General features: G+C 37.6%; 1 protein-coding gene across 1 annotated transcript; it reads left to right on the top strand.

Moving 5' to 3' along the window:
• The first annotated feature begins 11 nt into the window (after nt 1-11).
• On the top strand, nt 12-10,381 carry LOC120628903 (splicing factor 3B subunit 4). Its single transcript, XM_039897569.1, has 6 exons — nt 12-143; nt 1,692-1,775; nt 6,752-6,849; nt 7,669-7,845; nt 8,626-8,810; nt 9,855-10,381. Exons 1-6 carry the CDS (start codon nt 110-112, stop codon nt 10,306-10,308), a joined length of 1,032 nt encoding a protein of 343 aa, XP_039753503.1. The 5' UTR covers nt 12-109; the 3' UTR covers nt 10,309-10,381.
• The last annotated feature ends 1,283 nt before the right edge of the window (nt 10,382-11,664 follow it).

Raw genomic sequence — 11,664 nt, 5'->3', positions numbered from 1 at the left:
CATGTCAAATATTGACAACTGTGAACTGTCATTGATTATCTACATAAAAAAAATGCTATAAGCCTTAGCCTTAGCTTGAGCTTAGGTAATTATTAATTAATTACAAACCATGGCCGCAGGTCCGATAGCGGAGCGTAATCAAGGTATATAAACATTCCTGTAACTTATTATTGAGAACATAAAAAATGATGCGAAATGAAACTATTTTTGAGGTTATGGTTTTCTATTATTTAATGTTTTAGAGTAAACTGTAACATTAATTACGGCATTCGACCAACTTCTTTACACTATTGACACTATAGAACCTAATTATCACTTGTAGTATAGCAGGGTATAGGTAATTGCATTTGTCGGTTTTTTATTTACAACTGGTTTGCCGCGTCCAAACTTGCGTTCGTTTTAGCATTATTTATTTGTATGCCTCAAAAAGCACAATATGTCATTGGTTCTGCCAATAATATTTAATTTGGCAGCAACAGTTGTTTTTTTTATAGTTATAATTGACGGACCAAGCAGAGAGCCTATTGGACGTTTTGTGGAAATTGTTGTGTGAATTGACCATTGCCTGTTAACAGAACAAAACTTCACAGGGCATACAAACACGGGGAATCCATCCTGTAAACTTCTGACCTGTGTCCATTAACCTGAGGCTTGGGTGTTTAGCTCCATGTGCCTATAACTACACCAGCAACCAATCAATTTAGGCTCAAACAAGTTATCAACAGGTTGCAGCTGTACCTTAACATTAAACTGAGGGTTGAATATTTCTTACATACATACAAAATTGATGCATACATACAAAATGTATAGTAGTGAGATGATAGTGATAATGACACACTACTTCACTTAGTAGAAGAGCCTTAAGCTTCTTTGCAAGAAGTCGAGTTTTTTGTGACAGAGTTTGTCGAAGTATTACCACCATGTTTATTTCTGCTGCTAAGTTTCTCGGCCCTGAAGGGTGTGGGTGCCTGTGTAATTACAGGCATGTGAGGCTTATCACAAACACATAGATTGATGGAAACAGGATGGCATGTTGCAGTTGCATGCATTGTTAATATAAAAAAAACTACTTTTCATGTCAAATTATGCATTTTGTATGAAAATAACCAGTTTGAAACTTATTGGAAAATTTACTGAATTAGGCAGCTGGTCATTATAAATGAAATGACGGCCGACTGGCGCAGTGGGCAGCAACCCTGCGTTCTGAGTCCAAGGCTGTGGGTTTTGATTCCCACAACTGGATGTTTATCTGTATACTATAAGTATTTATGTATTTTATTCATAAAAATATTCATCAGTCGTCTTAGTACCCATAACACAAGCTACGCTTACTTTGGGGCTAGACGGCTACGTGTGTATTGTTGTAATATATTTATTCATTATTTATTATTATTATTATTATTATAAATTAAACCTGATTCTCATTACATTCCGTCCAACAGGCTGATAGAATTATTTGACACTCTTTTATCCAAAAGTTGGTTACCTTTTCCTGCGATTAGTATTGGAGTGTGTAGGTGTAGATGATTTCTTTCTCTCTTGTATGCGGGAGAAGGACTGTGCCCAGCTTTGGGTTGTTAAATTAGGTGACCATTACTCAAGGCAATGCAGATGAGGCAAGTGCAAGGGGAGTGCTGGGTAGAATAAACTTATCCATTACAACTATTATACAACTTTATTGCTATTTGCAGATGCAACCATTTATGTGGGAGGTTTGGATGATAGAGTATCAGAGAGCTTACTCTGGGAGCTTTTTGTGCAATCCGGACCAGTTGGTATGTCACCTTATTGGTAATAGTAACTCTGTGATATAGTTATCTAATTAATGATAAAATTTTGATTATGCAAATATTAGAATTGCAAAATAAACATTTTTTTTTCAAAACTTTAGAAATTGAATCTTTAAGAGTTTTAACTGTTCTTTTAATAAAGTTTGTAACTTCTTAAAATAAAATGAATTCTTACAAAATTTTCAAAAACTAAATTCAAATGCATTTGGCAAACAGAATTTAGAATCCTATAAAGTTTATATTTTGCATAATTGGATATTTTAATAGACAACATAGAAGTCCTAGAACATTGTCTTGCAGTTGCAGTTAAATATTCTAGGCTATAGGTTTCCGATTTTTCTGCGACATTTCCTTCATTCCCATTCAAACTAACATCCCCTATTTTACACAATATACCCCAACTTACCTCATATATTCCTCTACTCTAGAGATGGGCGTTTTCGTAATATTTTGTCATCGATGCGCATCGTTTCTAAGTAAGCCGCATCCGATGCCGGCATCGTTTTTTTTGGCATCGATTCGACAACGGAATTTACCAAGATTAGATGTTGATTGCTGACTGAAGTCTGCGTATCGATACTCGGCAACGGTACCATAATGATAACATTTGATTTGATGCCTATTATTTAACGAAACTACTTCTACTTGTACCTAAGCTAAATACCAAAAGTTATAAACAAACTCACTGTGTATTTTATTTTATCTATCTATCTATATACATATAATAAAACTGTAACGGAACGAATTCTGTACATTAAATATATTTTAAAAAATTTAATTGGAGGATGCTTTATTATCGATCGATACTGAGCCCAAAATTTTGAATTTTTTGTCTGTCTGTCACTCTGTCTGTATCTTGGCTGCGCATCACACTGAAACTACTGGACGGATTTAAATGAAACTTATGATTTAAGTTCATACTACGAGGTAAAACATAGAATACTTTTTATCCCGAAATTCTGCACGGTTCCCTTGGGAGAGGGGATGAAAGTCAAAATATATATTTAGTTGTAATTCATTAACGCATACTCCGATTTCATTCATTCTTTTTTATTGGAAAGAAAATACTTACGGTATTTTCTTTCCAATAAAAAAAGATTGTCCTGTAATTATTTCAATGTCATCAGTTTAGTAGTTCAGAAATTATAGACATCATAATCCTCAGTACTAGGACCAAAATAACTTGAACCCCGTTATGTACAGGAAACTTTGAAAGTACGGCTCATCTTAAGCTGGAATAACACACTATCGTTTATTTGTTGGTTTGTCTTTCAATCATGCTGCAACAGAGCTACGGATCGACGTGATTTTTTGCATGGGTATAGGATGGGGACCTGGAGAGTGGCATAGGCTACTTTTTACCCCGGAAAATTAAAGAGCTCCCGCGGGATTTTTAAAAACTAAATCCACGCGGACGAACAGTGTGCAATAAAAAATATATTTTCTGATTCTGATTCACTTTCGTCATTATAATATTTAGTTGAGACAGAATTAAAGGTTAAAAAATAAACAAAAAGTAGTTAATATTAGTCTTTATTTTTAACAAAATTGGAGTTCACATTGAGAAAAACCAATTTTTCTAATTTGGAACTTGAAAGCCGAGTTCTTCGTTCATTCAAAATATACCCGGCTTTGGAGAATATCCGTTCGCATGGCACAGAAGTTATCACAATATTGCACCTGGAACGGTATATTTCTGCCAACGTCGGGTATATTTTGGAATGACGAAGCCACCATTCACTGGGATCGTTCCACTTCCCGTCCACGCCTTGCCGGGGCAAAATTTCGTCATCCAAGTACAAGCGCATCTCCCTGATCGCTTTGGATAATGGCGTCCCTGGCACTCTAGTTTTGTTTAACTTATTGTCTACTTTATTCCACACACTCGATCCAGAAACAGTTGCATTAGGCGCTACTTGTACTGTATTTAGGATTGGGACCTGTCTTGACAAAATACCTGCCATCAGCTCGTGGCAATGTTCTTTAATGGCATTTTTGTTGGTATCAGATTTAAACATCTCTAACTTAAAGCGAGGGTCCAACAGCGTGCACAAGGCTAGAGACTTGCTCTGTTCAATATTCTGGAATCGCGTATCGAGGCCCCATTTCAATTTTAATAAAACGTTTTGTATCACCTCAGCGTCTATGTAACGTCTGTTTTGAAGCATTTCTTGGCAAATATCTTGAAGGCTATTACTTAAAACTATTGCTAGTCCCCCAGTCACATAGTTCTGACCACTCAAAGTAGAAGTAATTTCTTCAAAAGGTGCTAAAACACTTACCAACAACTCAAGGTTTGTCCACTCTTCTTCCGTCACGATTGGCCAATCTCTATTTATAACTGCTGTAGTGGCTTTGACTGCCTCACTGAGCTCCATAAACCTTTTTACCATGAGGTAAGTAGAGTTCCATCTTGTGGCTACATCCATGATCAGCTTTTTTGGCTGCTCCATTCCCAAGTGGTTGCTTTGATACTTCATCAGTTTTTCAGTGGCTTGGGTGCTACGTTTAAAATGTGCGACAATTTTTTTTACTTTTTCGATCGTGACTTGGATTGGTATGACGGCTTCTTTTACAATCAAATTAAGGGAGTGTGCAAAACAACCATAATGCTTCCATTTTAATTGGGTTATTATTGCATTGCAAACATTGTGTGCATTATCAGACACTGCGAAATTTACTTTGTTCAGTAGATTCCATTCGAGAATAATGCCTTTAATTTGCTGTGCAAGGTGGTCACTTGTGTGACTGCCGGGACATCCTTTGCATTCTAATAATATGGACTTAAATTTGAACTTTGGTGAAATGTAGTGGGCGCTAACTGCAATGAAACTGTCATTGTTATTGGAGGTCCAACAGTCAGTTGTTATACATGCAGTTACCGCTTCTGTATTTAATATATCTCGGCATTCATTCAATATTTTTTCATGTAATGCGGGAATTAATGAGTTTGATATTGTCTTCCTTGATGGCGGTATGTAACCAGGAATCCATGATAGTAACTTTTGGAACCCTTTGTCTTCCACTATGCTGAATGGCTGCATGTCATCAATAAATAAATCGAGCAAGTCTCTGTCAATTTTTTTTTTCATTTCTTGTGATACCGGTTTTTTTATATAGGAATTTATTGTGTTTTGTCGGCGTTGTCTAGGAGGAACAGTAAATCTATCAGAAATTAAAGACGATGGCGGCTCCGCGCTCGCAGACGTTGAAGGGAAGTCCGGTATTGCTATTGCTTGCATTTCTATTGCTTGTATTTGTGCAGGTTGAGGTGGTGCTGATTGACTTATAGAATATGAGGATGCCAGAATATGGGGGTGCTTTTTTTTTAAATGTGACCTTAAGTTTCCTGTTGTAGATTTATAATTGATGCACTGACTACAGTACTTACAGATCCCGACAGTCTCATCTTTTTTGTCGAAATGATCCCAACATGGGTTTCCTTCTCTTCGTGGCATGATCAATTAGTTAATTATAAAAGAAACACAAATAAAAGTTTAAATAATAAGTTTCACTCTAAAATTTCGCGCGCAATGAATTAATCACAAAACAAAATCAAAACAAACTCAACCTTGAACAAGTGGCGCTCTTTCTACTCCATAGATCTCGCGTTCACAAGAAGAGACGTGAGCGCAATGAAATAGGAATGGTATAATAAATCAATGCGCAAGTGCAGTTTAAAAAAATAAGTAGCTACATTTTATGCATCTTGCAAGAATAATTTGAGGATATAACGAAAAAAAAAGATAAGTACCTCCTTAAGTCATATGACTTAAATAAACTTAGGATGATATGAAAGTGTCGTAATAGTAGATGCGTTTGTAATCTTGTTGTGAGCAAAGGCGGCTCTAGCCCATGTAGCGCCCGTGTGCAATCAATATCTTGGCACCCTCTAGTATACGTGCGGCCAAAATGGAATACTTACAATACAAGAAAACTGTTTGACTTACAGTTATATTTTCACCAGTGAAAGGAAATTCAGGTGCAAAAAATGGTGCAATTTTAAATGATGTCGGGAAGCAAGCAAGCGCGGCTCGGCGCGGCGCCCCCTAAGTTCCTGCGCCTGTGTGTGTTGCACATCCTGCACCATAATTAAAGCCAGCACTGGTTGTGAGGTGATAGAGTAGATACTAGATAGGTAAAACTGCTCTTTCCAGATAAAATTTAATTCTCATAATTTAATAAGGGACTTTTGAAGGTGACCTTCATGTCAGCCCCATCGGTACACACAAAGTATTACAATTATAATAATACAATACAAAATACAATATACAACTATAAATACAATATACAAAATGAACTACCTATATAACTATATCAATTTGAGAGAATCACTAGCAAATCTATATACTTTAACAGCTGAATTACTCAAAGGATCGCTAAAAATAGAATTAAAAATACCAGTATTCATAAAATTTAAATTTAGTTCATACATTAGATAAAATTTGATGTCGCTTCTAGTAACGTAATGTCAATGTCTCAATCACCGATCGTACCGAGAGTGAGCGAGCGAGAGATACGTCGTCGGACATCTTCGATTTGGATTTTGGTGCGCGGCGTTGTCCGTCGGTGCCGAGTAGTGAGTACCGATGCGCCGTCGCGCCCGTTCTCCGTTGCGTGGTCACCTGTCTCGCTCGGCACGGTACCGCACTCGTTGCGGGCATCGCATCGGCATCGGCATCTGTTTTTCAATATATTGGCATCGGATGCCGGCATCGAGTACTGGCATCGTTGTTCAAAAACGTTTTTACAAAAACGACCATCTCTACTCTACTCCTATGTGGTATTTCTTGATGTTGATAAGACTCAAGAATTGAGATAAATGTTTTTTTAAATGCAACTGGTAGTCTTAAAGATTGAGCTGTGAGAACCCAAAAACTAACTCTTACTTTAACTTATTTTATTTATATGGATGATAGGACAATAATGATTGCTTAAACATTATAAATTGGTGTTTTCAGTCAATGTGCATATGCCAAAAGATAGAGTGACACAAACACATCAAGGCTATGGATTTGTTGAGTTTATGGGTGAGGAAGATGCTGACTATGCTATCAAAGTAAGAACTTTTATAATTATTTAAGTTACCATAGATGGGAAGATGACATCCAAAAACATTGGGAGCTCTATGGATTAGAGTTGCAAAAGACACAGTCCATTGGCGTCAGTTGACCTTTGCCAAATGGCACACAGATATAAGAGACATTTTATGACCTGTTTTCTGCAATTAAGATTTTTTATTTTTTTTTATTTTACAAAGGTTGCCTGGCAGAGATTTTGAGAGGTTGGCTGGCTGGCTATTAAGCGATAGGCCGCCTTTTGTGTTCTTCTTTTTTCTATATGTTTCTGTTTTTATTATATTTTGTATATGTTAACAAGTTGTTGTATGCAAAGAGTTTAATAATAATAATAAGAATAAAAGTAACTGTATTGTGCCACATAGAAACCGATTAGGTATTATGGGTTTAATAAATCTGCCATGACACTAACTGGTTTGCCCTAGGTGATCTTAGATTGTATTATCACTTACCAATAGGTGCGAAAGCTGTCACAGGCTAACATCTAAAAAAAAATAGGTTTAACTGTAGCTTCCGCTTAACATTTATCTTACCAACCTAATCTAAACATATAAAAGATAAAACACTTATGCTGTACAGTGTGTTATGTACTTAAGGTCTTGTCTATTATTTATTTGGATAGAATTTCTGAATTTAGCAATGTTATTGAAATAAATAATCGAATATTTGAATTTTTACTGGTTTTACTCACAAAGATTTATATATATTTTAAATTCCAATATTTACTGTTTTTATCTTGTAATTGTGTGCAATGAAAAAATTACCTATGTATCTATCTTGCTAATATGAATTTTTCACAGGTCATGAATATGATAAAGCTGTATGGTAAGCCAGTAAGAGTTAATAAAGCATCTGCACATCAAAAGAATCTTGACGTTGGTGCTAATGTCTTTATTGGTAATTTGGACCCTGAGGTCGATGAAAAACTGCTATATGACACATTCTCTGCCTTTGGTGTCATATTACAAACACCTAAGGTAAGATTTTTTTTTATAAAATTGTGGTGGGTTTTGTGTTTTTGGCAAATAATATAGGATTGTAATTTTTGCATTTCATTTAAAATATTTAATTACATTGCATTTGATACATTATTATTCACACATCGCCATCTAGTTCCAAAGTAAGCGTAGCTTGTGTTTTGGATACTAAGATAACTGATTTTTATTTTTTATGAATAATATTTATAAATACTTATAATATATAGATAAACACCCAGATACTGAAAGCATTTATGTTCATCTCACTAACATTTTCCAGTTGTGGGAATCGAACCCACGGCCTTGGAATCAGAAAGCAGGGTCGCTGCCCACTGCGCCAATCGGCCGTCAAGGCCGTCTGTATTATATTTCGACTATGGGAATTTCTTTTTTTGTTTATTCAAAGGTTGTAATTTGGCAGGTAATTGATATATATCATTTAACAATTTCCTGGCGCAACGGTAAGCTCTGTGAATTAAATTAAGAGCCCCTTTGGAAATTTATATTTTCTGAATTTTCTCTGGTCTGGTCTGGTTGGCCGTGGCTATTTACCACCCTACCGATAAAGACGTGCCGCTAAGCAATTCAGTGTTCCGATGCGATGTCGCGTAGAAAACGATTAGGGGTATACCATACTCCCTAACAGGTTAGCCCGCTAATTTCTTAGACTGCATCCTCACTTACTACCATGTGAGATAGTTAACTAACTTTTAGTGGAATAAATAAAAATAACATTATTGTTTTCACAATAGGACTAAAAGCACCATTGTGATATTTCAGGTGATGAGAGACCCAGAAACAGGCAACTCGAAAGCGTTTGCTTTTATAAACTTCGCGTCATTTGAGGCGTCTGATGCTGCGATAGAGGCGATGAACAACCAGTACTTGTGCAACCGGCCTATATCTGTGTCATACGCTTTCAAGAAAGATGTCAAGGGAGAGAGACACGGTTCCGCTGCTGAGAGGTAAACGAATTTTTGCTAACTTCACAGATGCTGCCCCCTATGTGCAAGTCCAATAACTAGGTTAAATTTTAACATTAAATTATCATCATCATATCAAATCATTACCGGACAACTAGGGGGCACAGGTCACCTCCCACAATGAGTCCTCCACGCTGGCCCACGGTGCGGATTGGTGGACTCCACACACCTTTGAGAACATTATGGATAACTGAACTCTCAGGTATGCAGGTTTGCTCACGATGTTATCCTTCACGGTTAAAGCCACAGATATTTTAATTTATTAAAACGCACATGACTTAGACAAGTTAGAGGTGTGTGCTGGGATTCGAACTCGCCGCCCCGGAAAGTGAAGTCGAAGTGCTTCCCATTGGGCTATCACCGCTTCACATAAATAATAATAATAATAAATAAATAAATATACCATAACAATACACACATCGCCATCTATCCCCAAAGTAAGCGTAGATGAATATTTTTATGAATAATATACATAATTACACTGAAAAACATTCATGTTCATCACACAAACATTTTCCAGTTGTGGGAATCGAACCCACGGCCTTGGACTCAGAAAGCAGAGTCGCTGTCCACTGCGTCAATCGGCCGTTAAATAGAAATAATAGACTAACCAAAGTTATTTCGATTAGGAGAAGTAATTCATAAACCATAGCCCTGGCTATCGTTGTTATGCTTACTATAGAAACTAGTTTCGCCCCAGATACGTAAATACTGTTTAAGAAGACAATGTAGAACACAGTAGACCATGTAATAGATATGCATTTTCGTAAGATTATTGCACTTTTCGTATGGAAAGCATGAAGCATCCTATAAAACTTAATATCAACCAATGCGACTTTGAATTTTATAATTATAAATCAATAGCCATAAAACAAGCTACGCTTACTTTGGGACTAGATGGCTGTAGAGTATTGTATATTTATTTATTTAATTTTATGTCTCCTTCCAAAGTATGTAACTCTTACGGACAATGCCTCAAACCAAAGCAGATTAAAGAAAACTTAGAACTCAACCTATCTGTTTCAGGTTACTTGCAGCTCAGAACCCTTTGTCCCACGCGGACCGTCCTCACCAGTTGTTCGCGGACGCTCCACCAACGATCATGGGGCCGATGCTGATGGCACCACCGCCGCCGCCTACACCATCGCCTATGCCACCGCCAGGACCGCCAATCAACGCCAGGCCGCCACCCCCACTGCCAATGTCCGCGCCGCCACCACCACCGTCTTCAATGCCACCACCGGGCCCGCCACCACCGCCGGGTCCCCCGCCTCCCCCGCCACCATTCCACCACTACCCACCTCCACCTTTCGGGCCGCCTGGCTTTGGGCCGCCGCCACCGCCGGGGTCGAGGCCCCCTCCACCGTGGAGGCCGCCGCCACCTTCCTTCAGGCCTCAATTCCCTCCACGTGGGCCCCCGCCGTTTGGACATCCTCCATTCCCCCCGCATCACCCGCCTGAACCAAATTATAACTACTAATTAAGTAATATCGATTGATTAAGAATTGAAGACTGTGGAGAAATATAAGAAAATTTTGAAATTTCATATAATTTAATATGTTTTATTTCCCAACCTGCTGGAATCGCCTGTAGTTTCAGTAAATTCGACGATGGATCACGAAGTCCTATGTCCATGCACGCCTTCTGCTCTAACAATAACTTATTAAGTACAAATGGACCATCGTTGAAGCTCTTATTTGTAAATTCGTACTAAGAAACCAGTATGATACTGAATGAGGATTTTGAGAATTTGCAGATCATTTTGTTACCTTGTTTTAAGGACATATAGTAGGGAATATATTGAGGTTCTATATGTTGGTCGCCAATGACCTGACAATGGCTCATTGACTCAAAATGCCAGATTTTGCCACTAAAAAAATTAATAATTAATGGCAACAACATTATACTTCAACGACAATAATACTAGTTAGGAAAATCATGGGAGTGAAATTATACGATGAATCGAAATGCGCGTGCACATGGTTACACGATTTTAACAGGATGAAGGTAGTTGCGAAACCGAGTGAGAGGGGAATACATCGTCCGCAAGCTTACCTTTTACGATGCGCGCACACCGTCACAAAAAAACGTTACAAAATGAGCTAAAAGGTTTGACAGTGTACATTTTCAATCGTCAAAGTCTGCGGGCTCATTCCGGTGTTTTAATTGTTTTAATTGTACAAAAATCTCAAATTTAAATGTTCAGTGCAACTTGGTAGTTCGATAATGTGATAACTAGATAATGCGTTATAACAAACTTTTCAATGTATTAAATACCTTATTTCTATTGTTAGTTATTTTTATCTTGTTACGCCAAAGAAGTATTACTTCTTACGCGTGCACATACACGTTTTTTGGTAACTATAAATGTCTACATCGATTACAATAATAACTCAACTACTCAGGGGAAATGTGGCATTTTACAGACCGATGGGCGATAGTGTCCCGAGGAGGTGGTAGTGGCAACTCTGCACTGAAAACCGCATATGCGTAAACCACCAACAAGGTTTGCAGTTCATAAAACAAGAATCGGGGAGTTGCTGGATATAAGCGGCAATAACTGTAGCGAGTGGAAATCCCTAAAAAAAGGACCATGGTCCAGTAATGATGCAATCTAAGATGGTAGCGAGCTAACCTTTTAGGGAGTACGGGAGTCATACCCCTGCTGCTGGAATAAGAGCAAAAAGATACTACAGCAAGAATATTTATTTACCTAGCTTGCGCTGCCATCGAAGCGTTTTTATATGGCGTGCAATAAGAGGACAAGAAGAAGCTTTTTTAGCTCCATCTGCCAGAGGAATTTCAACATGAAGTAGAATATGTGCAAGATCAAGAT

The sequence above is a fragment of the Pararge aegeria genome, chromosome 13, assembly GCF_905163445.1.
Source record: "Pararge aegeria chromosome 13, ilParAegt1.1, whole genome shotgun sequence".
Lineage (NCBI taxonomy): Eukaryota > Metazoa > Arthropoda > Insecta > Lepidoptera > Nymphalidae > Pararge > Pararge aegeria.
The sequence above is the reverse complement of the archived record's forward strand: the minus strand, read 5'-3'. Positions and strand labels throughout refer to the sequence as shown.

Coding starts and splice junctions, on each gene's coding strand:
- LOC120628903 (XM_039897569.1), top strand. CDS start 110: ATGGCCGCAGGTCCGATAGCGGAGCGTAATCAAG. Junction 144..1,691: donor GATAGCGGAGCGTAATCAAG/GTATATAAACAT, acceptor TGCTATTTGCAG/ATGCAACCATTTATGTGGGA. Junction 8,811..9,854: donor CACGGTTCCGCTGCTGAGAG/GTAAACGAATTT, acceptor TATCTGTTTCAG/GTTACTTGCAGCTCAGAACC.